This window comes from Salmo salar, chromosome ssa17, assembly GCF_905237065.1.
Source record: "Salmo salar chromosome ssa17, Ssal_v3.1, whole genome shotgun sequence".
Taxonomy (NCBI): Eukaryota; Metazoa; Chordata; class Actinopteri; order Salmoniformes; family Salmonidae; genus Salmo; species Salmo salar.
Genome location: NC_059458.1, coordinates 19552501 through 19568512, shown reverse-complemented (window position 1 = coordinate 19568512; position 16012 = coordinate 19552501). Strand labels below are relative to the sequence as shown.

Sequence of the window (16012 nt, the reverse complement as noted above, 5' to 3'; positions counted from 1 at the left end):
TGAAGGATGCTTTTTTTGCAAAATAGGAAGACGATTCTAGATTTAATTTTGGATTGGAGATGCTTAATATGTGTCTGGAAGGAGAGTTTACAGTCTAACCAGACACCTAGGTATTTGTAATTGTCCAGATATTCAGAACCGTCAAGAGTAGTGATGTGGTGCATCCTGTTTCCAGGTGCATCCTGTTTCCATTGATCATCCTTAAGATGATTCTACAACTTGATTGGAATCCACCTGTGGTAAATTCAATTGATTGGACATGATTTGGAAAGGCACACACCTGTCTATATAAGGTCCCACAGTGCATGCCAGAGCAAAAACCAAGTCATGAGGTTGAAGGAATTGTCCGTAGAGCTCCGAGACAGGATTGTGTCGAGGCAGAGCCACTCCTCAGTAAAAGGCACATGACAGCCCGCTTGGAGTTTGCCAAAAGGCACCTAAAGACTCTCAAACCATGAGAAACAAGATTCTCTGGTCTGATGAAACTCTTAGGCCTGAATGCCAAACGTCACATCTGGAAGAAACCTGGCACTATCACTATAGTAAAGCATGGTGGTGGCAGCATCATGCTGTGGGAATGTTTTTCAGCGGCAGGGACTGGGAGACTAGTTAGGATCGAGGCAAAGATGAACAGAGCAAAGTACAGAGGACCTTGATGAAAACCTGCTACAGAATGCTTAGGAGCTCAGACTGGGGCAAAGGTTCAACCTTTCAACAGGACAACGACCCTAAGCACACAGCCAAGACAACGCAGGAGTGGCTTCGGGACAAGTTTCTGAATGTCCTTGAACTGCCCAGCCAACCTGATCGAACATCTCTGAAGAGACCTGAAATTAGCTGTGCAGCGATCCTCCCCATCCAACCTGACAGAGCTTGAGAGGATCAGCAGAGAAGAATGGGAGAAACTCCCCAAATACAGGTGTGCCAAGCTTGTAGCATCATTCCTAAGAAGACCCAAGGCTATAATCGCTGCCAATGGTGCTTCAACAAAGTACTGAATAAAGGGTCTGAATGTGATTTTTCTCTTTTTTATTTTGAATAAATTAGCAAAAATGTCTAAAACCTGTTTCTGCTTTGTCATTATGGGGTATTTTGTGTAGATTCATGAGGGAAAAAAACAATGTAATACATTTTAGAAGAAGGCTGTAAATGTTATCTAAAATTGATTAAATAATTTTTTCCCATCATCAATCTACACAAAATAAACAATAATGACAAAGCAGAAACAGGTTTTTAGAAATGTTGGCTAATTTATAAAAAAAATTCAAACAGAAATATCACATTTACCTAACAAAATGTAAAAAAAATCAAGGGGTCTGAATACTTTCTGAAGGCAATATACTGTACACTACTTAAAATACCTACTTTTAAAGTGGTAGATTATCTTATAAAAAGGAGCACCTTGTGGTCATAAAGCATTATGAAACTATAATAAAAGCAAAAAGGCACTAAGGGCTTTATTCACTCAGACATCTGAATGGTCTTCTTGCAGATAGCAGACAACTTGTCCATCATCTTAGCAGACATCTGAGAAACTTTGCTGGCGTCCACGACCTACTGCTGTCACAGTGGATCTGGTCATTCAGAGTTGCATGCTTGCGATATCCAGGTACACCTGGCTGCAAGGGAGCCATGGGGTTAAACTGTAAATGACAAACACAGACAGAGACAGAATTATGAGTCAGCGATCTTCCAGAACTGGACCTACGTTCTAGGGTGAACTGAACTCGTTAAATAGGAAAGCCTCACATCTTGCTACTTTGATATCAGAACATTCTCAAGTTCCTTGTATTGTGAAAGGTAAAATAATAGATTTGTTCAACCACAGGATATCAAAGTTAAAGTAGTGTGGGATTCCATCTAGTTAAGGTATATTGTCAATGGTGGCACGACTCTGTCGCCCTTTGACCATTCAGAATGCTTGATCTAAACAATCCGTTTTATGACATTCAACAGAAGATCCCAACGAATGGTCCTCCTCAACCGTTTGTTTGCATTGTGCCTCTACATAGCTGGTATCTGTCCTGAACGTGGCTCTTCTATATGCTGACTATGTCATCCATGTCCAGACCACCCCCTGTAGCCTCCTCCAGGCCCATGGTGTCACACAGGAGCAGTGGTATAGGCTTACCGCCTTTCCCTGACCTAATGGAGAAGGTACGGAACTATGGAAAGACAAGATAGTCAGCACATGAAATGTAGCTTTGCGATGCACACTGCAGAGAACACCAGAAGAAGAATCATCACTGAATTATCACAGTGAATTATTGTAATGTTTGTTTATGTGTCAGTTAATCCCATAAGGGATGGGTTGCCAACTAGAGATTTGACCATTAAAAAAAAAAAAATGTCATTCATTCATTCATTCATTCATTCATTCATTCACAGACGCACACGTACACACACACACACACACACGCACACACGCACACACACACACACACACACACACACACACACACACACACACACACACACACACACACACACACACACACACATACCCTGTGTGGTGAGGCTTCTGTCTGCACTGCCAGTGATGGCCTTGCATGTTTCCTCTGAAGATAGAGTTGATGGTATTGAAGAAGCTGGACTTGCCAGCCCAGACCTGACCCACCAACAGAACACTGGCCTGGACCACTGACTTTACCTCAAGCCTATAGTTCTGGATGTTCTACTTCAATTGTTCTTTATTCCTACAATTTTGTATAATAATTAAATGAATGTATTTTTAGTATGTGGTGTGCAGGCATGTGTGTGGTTAGGTTCAAAGACAGTAATACTTACTCAGATATCCAAAGTGCGTTTCTCCAGGGCTTTGCCAGATGATCTCCTAACTCTGTATGGACAGAAATGGGGTTAATATGTACTGTATCAATGGGCATACATTGTTCCAGGGTATCTTCAAAGGTCTGTAAGTCTAATCCTGTTCAATACATTACAAAAGTAGAAAAAGGAGTCCACTATAAAGGGATTATGGTGCCATTTGAGATTTGTCCTAAGTGACTGTCACTCACCCTCCACTCTGTGGACCTCCCACTCTGTCAACACCAGGTCGTTGCCATGCGTCTCTGCAGCATTGACTTTGTAATGATTTCCTGTTATACAACTGACCTGTGCTTTATTGCCATTCAGAAACCACAAGACACCAACATTAAGACCATACTTTCTATCTGTGAAACCATACTGGCCATCGGGGGTATTGTCGGACGGGGCCACAGTGTTTCCCGACCCCTCCTGTCTCAGCCTCCAGTATCTATACTGCAATAGTTTATGTGTCGGGGGGCTAGAGAGAAGGCATAGTCCTGGGACCATGCCTCAGGACTACCTGGCCTGATGACTCCTTGCTGTCCCCAGTCCAACTGGTCGTGCTGCTGCTCCAGTTTCAACTGTTCTGCCTGCGGCTATGGAACCCTGACCTGTTCACCAGACATGCTACCTTGTCCCGAACATGCTGTTTTTGACTCTCTCTCTCTCTCTACCGCACCTGCTGTCTCAAACTCTGAATGATCGGCTATGAAAAGCCAACTGACATTTACTCCTGAGGTGCTGACCTATTGCATCTTCTACAACCACTGTGATTATTATTATTTGACCCTGCTGGTCATCTATGAACGTTTGAACATCTTGGCCATGTACTGTTATAATCTCCACCCGGCACAGCCAGAAGAGGACTGGCCCCCCTCAGAGCCTGGTTCCTCTCTAGGTTTCTTCCTAGGTTCCTGCCTTTCTTGGAAGTTTTTCCTAGCCACCGTGCTTCTACATTGGCATTGCTTGCTGTTTGGGGTTTTAGGCTGGGTTTCTGTACAGCACTGACATCGCCTGATGTAAAAAGGGCTTTATAAATACATTTGATTGATTGATTTGACAGACGTAGTGGCTTTTCTCGCTGGTCAGTGATGCTGTAGAGAAAGGCCTTATCATCATTGATCACCTGTCCAGTCTGGGTGTAGTCCTTACTGATGTAACCTCTGTAAACAAACCCAGCCTTGTTTTAGGCCACAAGTACAGTGGGTCCCTGGTGGTTGCAGCGGTTGCTGAAGTCGAGTATCCATGGACGCTGCCTTTGGATAGAATACAATCAAATAGAATGTCAAATTTTAGCATAGCCTTTTTTTGTACTTTCAAATTGTTGTATTGATTTAACATTTATGTTTTTTATTGTAACAGCAAAGTAATTCAGGGTTTTTAATGACAACTGTTTGTATTAGCCTGTACTAATGCTGAAACACCAATAAACTGAACAAAAAAATACAACAGAATATAATAGAATGGTACTTGATTACCTTTTAGTAAACCAATACGAAAATATAAACACATCATGTAAAGTGTTGGTACCATGTTTTATGAGCTGAAATAATAGATCCTCTAAATGTTCCATACGCCAACAATTTTTTTGGCACAAATGTGTTTACATCCCTGTTAGTGAGCATTTCTCCTTTGCCAAGATAATCCATCCATCTGACAGGTGTGGCATATCAAGAAGCTGATTAAACAGCATGATCATTACATAATTGCACATTGTGCTGGGGACAATAAAAGGACACTCCAAAATGTGCAGTTTTGTCACACAACACAATGCCACAGATGTGCGGCAGGGGCGGCAGGTAGCCTAGTGGTTAGAGTGTTGGGCCAGTAACCGAAAGGTTGCTAGATTGAATCCCTGAGCTGACAAGGTAAAAATCTGTCGTTCTGCCACTGAACAAGGCAGTTAACCACATTGTTCCTAGGCTGTCATTGTAAATAAGAATTTGTTCTTAACTGACTTGCCTGGTTAAATAAAATAAAAACGTTTTGAGGGAACTTGCATTTGGCATGCTGACTGCAGGAATGTCCACCAGAGCTGTTGCCAGAGAATGTAATGTTCATTTCTCTCCAATAGGCCGCCTCCACAACGTCGCTTTACAGAATTTGGCAGTACGTCTAACTGGCCTCACAACCGCAGACCACATGTACAGTATGTCACTGAGCTCTTCGGTAAGGCCGTTCTACTGCCAATGTTTGTCTCTGGTGATTGCATGGATGTGTGCTCGATTTTATACACCTGTCAGCAACGAGTGTTGCTGGCTGAGCCGAATCCATTTAATTTGAAGGGGTGTCAATGAATGAATGAATGAATGAATGAATGAATTAATGAATTAATTAATTAATTAATTAATAACATTTTATTTTGTGTCAAATCGCCAGTTGGCAACCCATCCCTTATGGGATTAATTGACACATAAACAAACATTACAATAATTCACTGTGATAATTCAATGATAATTCTTCTTCTGGTGTTCTCTGCGGTGCACATCACATAAAGAGTTTTTTTTTTAAGTACAAAATAATAAATAAATATATATATATATATATATATATATATATACATAATAGTAAATAAGTTTACCCAAACAGTAATTATATCTCAAGAGCAGTAAAAAAAAGATACATACAGTACCAGTGAAAAGTTTACTATTTTCTACATTGTAAAATAATAGTGAAGACATCAGAACTATGAAATAACACACATGGAATCATCTAGTCACCCAAAAAGTGTTAAACAAATGAAAATATATTTTAGATTTTAAATTCTTCAAAGTAGCTACGGTTTGCCTTGATGACAGCTTTGCACACTCTTGGCATTCTCTCAACCATCTTCACCTTGAATGCTTTTCCAACAGTCTTGAAGGAGTTCCCAGATATGCTGAGCACTTGTTGGCTGCTTTTCCTTCACTCTGCGGTCCAACTCATCCCAAACCATCTCAATTGGGTTGAGGTCGGGTGATGGTGGAGGCCAGGTCACCTGATGTAGCACTCCATCACTCTCCTTCTTGGTCAAATAGTTCTTACACAGCCTGGGGGTGTGTTGGGTCATTGTCCTGTTGAAAAACAAATGACAGTCCCACTAAGGGCATACCAGATCAGATGGCGTATCGCTGCAGAATGCTGTGGTAGCCATGCTGGTTAAGTGTGCCTTGAATTCTAAATAGATATAAATCACTGACAGTGTCACCAGCAAAGCACCCACACACCATCACACCTCCTCCTCCATGCTCCACAGTGAGAACCCAAATGGCCCAATTCTAACCTTTATACCTACTAGTTAAATAGGCTTCTAGATGTTAAATCCAGGCAAAATGTCTAACTGTAGAAAATACTATCCTACAGTAACAGGAATTGGAAACTGACTCCCCTGCAAGGCTGCAACTGATGTGATGTGCCTTACTCTGTCGAGGCAAACAACAACAGTGTCAAGTAAATAATTCACTTCAGGTAATAAGCTAATATATTTCACCAATAATTGTCTTCAAAGTATTAGGCATGAAGTCCACCAGCAACCAATGAACAGCAACCAATGAACAGCAACCAATGAACAGCAACCAATGAACAGCAACCAATGCTACTTTGATATCAGAATTTTCTCATGTGTCTTTTTTTGTGAAAGGTAAAATCTTTGTTCAACCACAGGATTTGAAAGTTGAGGTAGGGTGGGACTCCATCTAGTTACGGTATAATGTCAGCATTGGCATGGCTTGGTCACCCTTTGACCAATCAGAATGCTTTGCTTTGTCTAAACGATAAGTTGCATGACATTCAACAAAAGATAACAACGAATGATCCTCCTTAACCGGTTGTCTGCATTGTGCCTCTACATACCTGGTATCTGTCCTGAACTATGGTATGAAAGACACCTGGTAGAAAAGACAAGCAGTAAATAACATACTAAGGTTACATTCTACTGGTTTACCACATACCTCAGAGAGAGAAACTCCTGCTTTGAAATAGACTAGAGGAAAAACTCTGGGCCACAGTTCTGGGACAAAAAAAGACCGAAAGCAAAAGCTGGAACATACTATACCTCAACCTTGCCATGAGGCCGAAATTGCCCAATTCTAACCTTTATGCCTAGTACTGTCGTTAAATAGGCATCTAGATGTGGATTTCTAGACTAAACGACTAAATGAGTAAAATACTATCCTACAGTAACAGGAATTGGAAACTGAGTCACCTGCAAGGTTGCAACTGATGCGCTGTGTCTTTACATTGTCGAGGCAAACAACAAGACTGTCAGGATAAATTAAGATAGTCACTGGAATGTAGCCTGTCAGACAAATCTTGGCGGTATGGGTTTATGACATCAAGTAAATAAGTCACTTCAGGTCATAAGCTAATATAGTTCACCAATAATTGTGTATTCAAAGTATTAGGCATGAAATCCACCAGCAACCAATAAACTTCAGTAAATATTAGATTCATTCCAATGATATTAACAGGCGCTGATATCTGAAAAGCATCCTGTTCAGACAAATAGAACACACACACACAAGTAGACATGCCCACACACAGCTGTCTTCATATCCGACTAATCTTTATTTTCTAGTGTTGACTACTTTGGTTCAGCGGGGTTGCACTGGATCAATAGGTTCATTTTAAAGGCCCAGTGCAGTCAACATTCTGTTTTCCTGTGTTTTATATCATATTGTACCAGGGGCTTAACATTCGCTGGGGATGGGGAGGATATGTCCTGCCCACATTCTGAAATTGAGTTTTTGTTCCCCCCCCAACCCCCCAGCTTTATAATTGGAATATGATACAAAACGAGGCAACGGTGTGCTTTAGGACCGTGCGGACGCCTCCGAGCGGTCGGATAGGCTGTTTGGATGCGCTCCTGTATTCTACAACAACAGGTGATGAAACGAACACTCTACAAGTGTGATTTTGTAAAATCAGTGTTATTTCCTGATAGTTTCTCGTTGAAAATATGATCTACACAGGACCTTCTGATCAGCAGGTTTGCATGGGACGGGAGTTCCACCTTTCCATGGTGACATCACCATGCGGTAAACTGATTAATAGACAAAGAGAGTTCCAAACCTCTCAGCCAATAACAGATGGTTTTCAGTTTTCCCCTCCCCACTTAAACCATTCCCAAGCAGAATTATTGCTTGGAAATAGTATGGTGTGTGTGTGTGTGTGCGTGCGTGTGTGTGTGCGTGTGTGTGTGTGAGAGATAGAGAGAGGTGGGTTCTTTAAGTGGTCTGGTGAGATTAGCCTGTGATGTAGAATTTCAGGCCTGCTCACTGTGTACACCAAATGAGCAAATGAGAGGTTAGGCATACACACACACACCCAAGAGGAAATTGGATGCTGATTAAAGATTGGTCTCAACAGCCAGGGGCTGTGACCTGGGATTATTGGAAAGAGGTGAACAGAGGTGTTCTATCAGACAACGCCTCTCCATCACAACATCCTCTGGCGCGTGTACGTGCGTGCGTATGACCCTCTCCGGTCAGTGGTTACCTATGTCGCTCCGCTCATGTCAGTGGTCATACATATTACAGTAGCTGTATGATGTCAGCAAACGCTATAAAATCAAGCCCCCGCATCTATCACCCCGAATCATAGCCCACTTCACCCGCCCAGTGTTCACCAAGCCCCTGCTAACCACCTGCAGAGGCCCCGCTGTATCTCCATCCCTTCTGGTCGTTTCAGCACCATGGCCAGCATTCAACTGCTTTTCCTCGCCGCCTCCTGCTGCGCATGTCTCTGTCTCGCTGACGGCGACACCTCCTTGGAGTTTGAGACTCGCGCTCTAGAGTTCCCCCACAAGTCACAAGAAGAGAAGGAGCTGGTAAGTTTAAATTGTTTTATGTTCGTGAAGTTGTTTGGTTTGTGCGCTTGTCAATGTGATAGTTTAGTCGATTCACCCCTCTCTTTGTACTTGTTTTCTAGCTAAATAGCAGGCTATCGTTTTTGTTTTTCTCTGTCATGTAGATTGAAGCTTTACAAGAAGTTCTGGAGAAACTGAAGAACAAACAGATGCCGTTATCAGAAAAGAAGCTCGGCTGGCTGCCGTCGGTAAGAATAGATCTGAGCAAACATTTTAAAGTGGTTAGTCCTATTATCAACAGTTTTTTTAAGTAGTTAGCCTGTCTGTGTCATCCATTTTACTTCTTCACTGAGTCTAGCCTTATATTACGTGTTTCAAATTGTTAAAACGGGACTTTCGATAAAAGTTCTCTATTGACAGTGTTTAATATATATATATAGTTCAGGAGTTGCTAGGATTAATCTGATTCTGGGAAGCCGGTGTAGATGTCTCAGAATCACATAGTCTGGAGTCAGATGCCACCAACACCATCACCATCATCATCATCATTCAATTAAATATCAAACTGTTTGTTTGTTTCCAGTGTGACGCGGGCGAGCAGTGCGCTGTTCGCAAAGGTGCGCGTGTCGGAACGCTGTGCGGGTGTCCGCGTGGGACGACGTGCAACTTCTATGTCCTCAAGTGTTTGTAAGAAGAGAAGAGAAAAGGATAAACAGTGTAGGGAGGGGAGCAGAGAGAAACAGGAGGGAGAGAACAGAAGCTTTTGCCTCATTCAGTGGATCACATTCAGATCGTGGAACGTTCAGACAGAAATATTGTAGGTTGAACAGACATGTCTCTATCTGACATGTAAAGTAAATAGGAATCTTGTCAGCTTTACTTTCAGTATGTTGCCCTCTCCTGTCCTGAACGTGACCCTGGTGTGTAATGGAGGGTTTGTTGTCTAACATAAAGGTTGTATCCCAAATAACAATCTATTCCCTATAATGCACTATTTTGTCCTATTTGTCAGTCCTATGTTGCTTTGGTCAAAAGTATTGCACTTTATAGGGAATAGGGTGTCATTTAAGACACAACCCAACTTGTTCTTTTATCAGTGCTCTCTTCTGTCTCGTCTATTTTGACTAAGTACAAAGACATTCAATGTGATTAATAAAGTCTTTGTTTATAAGATGATTTACAATTTTTTTGTATCCGCTTCAGTGCAATTTTAACAAGTAGGCCATGTGGTACATTTTCACTACTCTTAGTTCAAAACTCAAAACAGATCACCAACAAGGCAGTTGTTTCAAAACGTTAAGCTCATTTTCAATTGACTAAGTACAATGCTCAAAATCACACAGTCACATTTTCACCAAACCTAATCAGTGTTTCATCTAGAAATACATGTTCATATAACGTAACTGCCGGGCACAATACGATTCTCACTTTTGAAATGTTTCTCTTTTCTTTTGTTAAAAGACAATGTACTATTACTTAATTAATCGGACTGCTCTAAATTGATGATCACGTATATGTTTGGTAAACCTGTACATTACACAACTAGCTCTCACAGTCTCACGTCAGAATTAGATGTTCATCCATGTTTCTCAAAGTTCAAATTTCTAAGTTGTTTCAAACGTCACATTTCTAACTGTTTAAGGTTAAGTTTAGGCATTAACTCTGAAATCTTAAAGTTAGGCATTAACTCTGAATGGTTAAGGTAAGGGTTGATGTTTGGGAGAGGCTTAAAACAATTATCTTAAAAACAACTTTTTATCGCTGGATTCAAACTTCCAAAATTTGGAATCAGAGGCACATGCTTATGAAGATCAAAACCTACTTGAAGGTAACAGCGCTCACCGTTCCTCCTAGTGGCCAATTTCCACGTCATCTCTGGACGTCCTCAGATATGGATAAACGTAGAAAACTGACTCGTATCCCAGTTGACCTGGCTGACTTTACATGTCAACAGGTTTGTCTGTTACAGATTCTGAGAACTACTTAATGAAAATGTCTGTAAAGTAGAAACAGAAAAAGTATGGATATATACTTGAATGTACTACAATGATGATGACTATTGATTTTACTTCACTGTAAATCTAAAAAAAATCTGATATTGACAAGATCAGAGATGTACTGTATGTAACAAATACAATTTAAAAATGAATGCGCAATGAAAGGTTTTGAATGAAGGACTGGGTGCCATACAAGTGTTACCAGTTTGGAGTTTGGTTTTAAGAGTTTAAGAGCCAAAGCAACACATAAAACATACATAAAACTCCTGTATCCAAATTTGCTTTTGACAATAACAAATAAAACCAAAATAGGGACTAGAATGCAGAAACAAACAGTCACCAAGAGACATATATAATCATTCCAATACATATTATCTATACTCTCAATACGTCCTCTTGCTGTCTCTCCCCCTCCCTTCCATCTCTCTGTCAGACATCTCCCCCCCGGTCCTTCCTGGGGGCCCATGACAGTCTCCTGGAGCTCCAGGCTGAGAGGGGGAGGCCATGGAGAGAACGCCCCATTGCCGAGGCTCTCCCCCTGGGTAGGCTGCTGCTCTGTGGGCCCCCTCCGGCTGACCGTATGGAGCTCACAGTCTTAGTGAGCCAGCTGTTCCTTGCTGTTTGGAGATCACGTTGCATTACCCCCTTCTGGTGTTCCAGCTCCTACACAGGGGACAACACAACACATCATATATCACTATGAAGTATGTACTGTGAACATGTGCAATATGAAGTGTGTAGTGTGCACTATGAAGTGTGTAGTGTATTATGAGCTGACCTGGATCTTGCACTTGGCCTCCACCATGTGTAGTTTAGTCTGGGCCAGCTCCTTCTCCAGCTCTGTGACCTGGCCACTCAGATACACCATCTCCTGGTCTTGTTCCCTGGTACTAGTCGTCTGCTGGTCTGGTTCTGTTTCCTGGTCTCTCTGCTGGCCTGGTTCTCTGGTGCTGATACTTCTCTGGTACGGGGCTGTGGAACCAGAGCCTTCCATGATAGGAGAATCTAGAGCCTGTCGGCAGCGAGAACACGCCAGCACAGCATTCTGAGAGAGGGAGGAGAGGGTGGGAGGGGTTTGACCAGACACTTCAAAAGTGTTTTATTATGAACATGCAGAGTGAGGGGTGATATCCATACAGAACAAATGACATCATCAAACTGTTTGATTGTCAAACTGTGACATCATCAGACGGTGCCATATTCCTCCTCACCCTGAGTTTGTCAAGGTCCTCTCTGTGGGCCGCCTGCTGCCTTTCCACCCGACTGGTCAGCTGGGAACAGATCTGACAGACAGAGGAAACAACATCAACATAGCATTAGGTTTGTGTGTGTGTGTGTGTGTGTGTGTGTGTGTGTGTGTGTGTGTGTGTGTGTGTGTGTGTGTGTGTGTGTGTGTGTGTGTGTGTGTGTGTGTGTGTGTGTGTGTGTGTGTGTGTGTGTGTGTGTGTGTGTGTGTGTGTGTGTGTGGTACCTGTTTGTAGTCTGAGATGATGCCTGAGCTCCTTTTCACCTCTGGATCAGCCTTGTCCAGCTTTGTCCTTAACACCTCCTTCAACTGTGAAACGGTAAATACATGTCCATACACAGAATTAAATGTTTCATTATTACTCTGAAATATAATCCAATAATACAGTATTACCATAAATATAATATTACATTATTACCATAAATGGAATAAAATGTTACATTGTTACCATAAATATAATGTAATATTATTACCATAAATAGAATACAATATTACCATACATAGAATACAATATTGCAGTATTACCACAAATATAATACAACATTACATTATTACCATAAATATAATATTACATTATTACCATACAAGAATACAATATTACATTATTACCATAAATATAATATTACATTATTACCATAAATAGAAAACAATATTACATTATTACCATAAATAAAATACAATATTACATTATTACCATAAATAGAATACAATATTACATTATTACCATAAATAGAATATAAAATTACCTTATTACCATAAATAGAATATAATATTACATTATTACCTTACATCAAAGTATGGAAACATAAAGGACGGATGGATAGAATAGAAGAGATTACCTGAGCAGCCTCCTCCTCCTTCCCTCTCTTTTCTTCCTCTGCATTCTTCAATTTCTTTCTGGTCTTCAGCAGCTCTTTGGTCAGCTCATCCACTCTGTCCTCCGCCTGTGGGCCCACCAACACACTCAGAAGTCTGTCTGTCTGTCTGTCTGTCTGTCTGTCTGTCTGTCTGTCTGTCTGTACAAGTGCCTAGGGAGATAGTGGCTAGGGTAGTATCTAGGAGGTAGGGGCTAGGGTAGTATCTAGGAGGTAGGGGCTAGGGTAGTATCTAGGAGGTAGGGGCTAGGGTAGTATCTAGGAGGTAGGGGCTAGGGTAGTATCTAGGAGGTAGGGGCTAGGGTAGTATCTAGGAGATAGGGGCTAGGGTAGTATCTAGGAGGTAGGGGCTAGGGTAGTATCTAGGAGGTAGGGGCTAGGGTAGTATCTAGGAGGTAGGGGCTAGGGTAGTATCTAGGAGATAGGGGCTAGGGTAGTATCTAGGAGGTAGGGGCTAGGGTAGTATCTAGGAGGTAGGGGCTAGGGTAGTATCTAGGAGGTAGGGGCTAGGGTAGTATCTAGGAGATAGGGGCTAGGGTAGTATCTTGGAGGTAGGGGCTAGGGTAGTATCTAGGAGGTAGGGGCTAGGGTAGTATCTAGGAGGTAGGGGCTAGGGTAGTATCTAGGAGGTAGGGGCTAGGGTAGTATCTAGGAGATAGGGGCTAGGGTAGTATCTTGGAGGTAGGGGCTAGGGTAGTATCTAGGAGGTAGGGGCTAGGGTAGTATCTAGGAGGTAGGGGCTAGGGTAGTATCTAGGAGGTAGGGGCTAGGGTAGTATCTAGGAGGTAGGGGCTAGGGTAGTATCTAGGAGGTAGGGGCTAGGGTAGTATCTAGGAGGTAGGGGCTAGGGTAGTATCTAGGAGGTAGGGGCTAGGGTAGTATCTAGGAGGTAGGGGCTAGGGTAGTATCTAGGAGGTAGGGGCTAGGGTAGTATCTAGGAGGTAGGGGCTAGGGTAGTATCTAGGAGGTAGGGGCTAGGGTAGTATCTAGGAGGTAGGGGCTAGGGTAGTATCTAGGAGGTAGGGGCTAGGGTAGTATCTAGGAGGTAGGGGCTAGGGTAGTATCTAGGAGGTAGGGGCTAGGGTAGTATCTAGGAGGTAGGGGCTAGGGTAGTATCTAGGAGGTAGGGGCTAGGGTAGTATCTAGGAGGTAGGGGCTAGGGTAGTATCTAGGAGGTAGGGGCTAGGGTAGTATCTAGGAGGTAGGGGCTAGGGTAGTATCTAGGAGGTAGGGGATAGGGTAGTATCTAGGAGGTAGGGGCTAGGGTAGTATCTAGGAGGTAGGGGATAGATTACATTACATTCTAAGAAAAAACGGTGCTATATAGAACATGAAACAGTTCTTCAGCTGTCCCAATAGAAGAAGCCTTTGAAGAACACTTTTGGGTTCCATGTGAAACCCTTTTCATCAAGGGTTCTACATGGAACCCAAAATAATTCTTACTGGAACCAAATAGGGTTCTATCTGGAACCAAAAAGGGTTGTCCTATGGGAATAGACGAACAACCCTTCTAGGAGCTAGGGGAATAGGGGGAGTGACTAGGAGCTAGGGGAATAGGGGGAGTGACTAGGAGCTAGGGGAATAGGGGGAGTGACTAGGAGCTAGGGGAATAGGGGGAGTGACTAGGAGCTAGGGGAATGGGGGGGAGTGACTAGGAGCTAGGGGAATCGGGGGAGTGACTAGGAGCTAGGGGAATAGGGGGAGTGACTAGGAGCTAGGGGAATGGGGGAGTGACTAAGAAGTAGGGGGCTAGGAGTTGATGTGGGGGTGATGTGGAGGTGATGTGGGGGTGATGTGGGGGTCGATGTGGGGGGTCGATGTGGGGGTCATGTGGGGTTGATGTGGGGGTGATGTGGGGGTGATGTGGGGGTGATGTAGGGGTGATGTAGGGGTGATGTGGGGGTGATGTGGGGGTGATGTGGGGTTGATGTAGGGGTGATGTAGGGGTGATGTGGGGGTGATGTGGGGGTGATGTGGGGGTGATGTGGGGTTGATGTGGGGTTGATGTAGGGGTGATGTGGGGGTGATGTGGGGATGATGTGGGGGTGATGTGGGGGTGATGTAGGGGTGATGTGGGGTGATGTGGGGGTGATGTGGGGGTGATGTAGGGGTGATGTGGGGGTGATGTGGGGGTGATGTGGGGTTGATGTGGGGTTGATGTGGGGTTGATGTGGGGTTGATGTGGGGGTGATGTGGAGGTGATGTGGGGTGATGTGGGGGTGATGTGGGGGTGATGTGGGGTTGATGTAGGGGTGATGTGGGGTTGATGTGGGGGTGATGTGGGGGTGATGTGGGGTTGATGTGGGGGTGATGTGGGGGTGATGTGGGGGTGATGTAGGGGTGATGTGGGGTGATGTGGGGTTGATGTGGGGGTGATGTGGGGGTGATGTGGGGTTGATGTGGGGGTGATGTGGGGGTGATGTGGGGTTGATGTGGGGTGATGTGGGTGATGTGGGGGTGATGTGGGGGTGATGTGGGGGTGATGTAGGGTTGATGTGGGGTGATGTGGGGGTGATGTAGGGTTGATGTGGGGTTGATGTGGGGGTGATGTGGGGGTGGTGTGGTTAAGACCTGGTCCAGGTCGGTCCTCAGGGAGATCTTGCTGGTGATCAGTGTGTGGGCCAGAACATCATTCTCCTGCTCCAGACGCAGACTGGCCTGCTGCAGCTGACGGTTCTCCCTCTGCAGGAACACACAGAACAGAGAACACAAAGTCAGGTTCTACCTCCATAGAATGCACAGGACATGGAACACAGTCAGGTTCTCCATATAGCTTGCTATAGAACGTGGAACACACATTCCGGTGGGTTTGGGGGGGTAGAGAGATAGAGTGCTGGTTTTGGGTGTAAGGGGGAGGGGTGCATGGCGATACTGACTGTTTAGGTGGGGGAGGGGAGTAGTGATAGTGGGTGGGGTTCTGCTGTATTGTTGGGTGGTGGGGTGGAGGTGGGAGGCAGGGAGGGTTAGGTTTAATACATATCAAAGTGTTAACAGTTTGCTCCTACCTGGTATCTGTCTATGAGGTCATCCTGTTGTTGCGGCTGGTTATCTCTCAGTGTGGCCTTCTTACTGGGAAGCTGTAGAACAACAACAGTCAAGGCTGAGTGAGAGAACGGTCCAAAGGCTTAGCATACATAAACAACAGCCAAGTTTGATTGAGAGAAAGTTATATCACACAAACAGAGATGGAGTGATTGGAAAGAATTAACAAAAAAAACAGAGCAAACTAGAATGCTATTTGGCCCTAAACAAAGAGTACACAGTTGCAGAATACCTGACCACTGTGACTGACCCAAACTTA

General features: G+C 43.7%; 2 protein-coding genes and 1 pseudogene across 2 annotated transcripts in view; 1 reads left to right on the top strand and 2 right to left on the bottom strand.

The window, feature by feature from the left end:
* Positions 1 to 1461: 1461 nt before the first annotated feature.
* On the bottom strand, positions 1462 to 3219 carry LOC106575329 (interferon-induced protein 44-like; annotated as a pseudogene).
* A 5172-nt stretch (positions 3220 to 8391) lies between these two features.
* On the top strand, positions 8392 to 9832 carry LOC106575245 (cocaine- and amphetamine-regulated transcript protein-like). The gene is made up of 3 exons (XM_014151634.2): positions 8392 to 8614; positions 8758 to 8841; positions 9177 to 9832. Exons 1-3 carry the CDS (start codon positions 8480 to 8482, stop codon positions 9282 to 9284), a joined length of 327 nt encoding a protein of 108 aa, XP_014007109.1. The 5' UTR covers positions 8392 to 8479; the 3' UTR covers positions 9285 to 9832.
* A 956-nt stretch (positions 9833 to 10788) lies between these two features.
* LOC106575244 (rab GTPase-activating protein 1-like) overlaps positions 10789 to 16012 on the bottom strand; it is a 9249-nt gene continuing 4025 nt past the window's right edge. The window contains exons 2-8 of the mRNA XM_014151633.2: positions 15717 to 15788; positions 15283 to 15393; positions 12676 to 12780; positions 12062 to 12145; positions 11802 to 11873; positions 11369 to 11635; positions 10789 to 11253 (exon numbers count right to left, since the gene is read on the bottom strand). Of these exons, the coding sequence (XP_014007108.1) occupies positions 11020 to 11253; positions 11369 to 11635; positions 11802 to 11873; positions 12062 to 12145; positions 12676 to 12780; positions 15283 to 15393; positions 15717 to 15788 (945 nt within the window). The 3' untranslated portion in view covers positions 10789 to 11019. The remainder of the gene's footprint in view (positions 11254 to 11368; positions 11636 to 11801; positions 11874 to 12061; positions 12146 to 12675; positions 12781 to 15282; positions 15394 to 15716; positions 15789 to 16012) is intronic.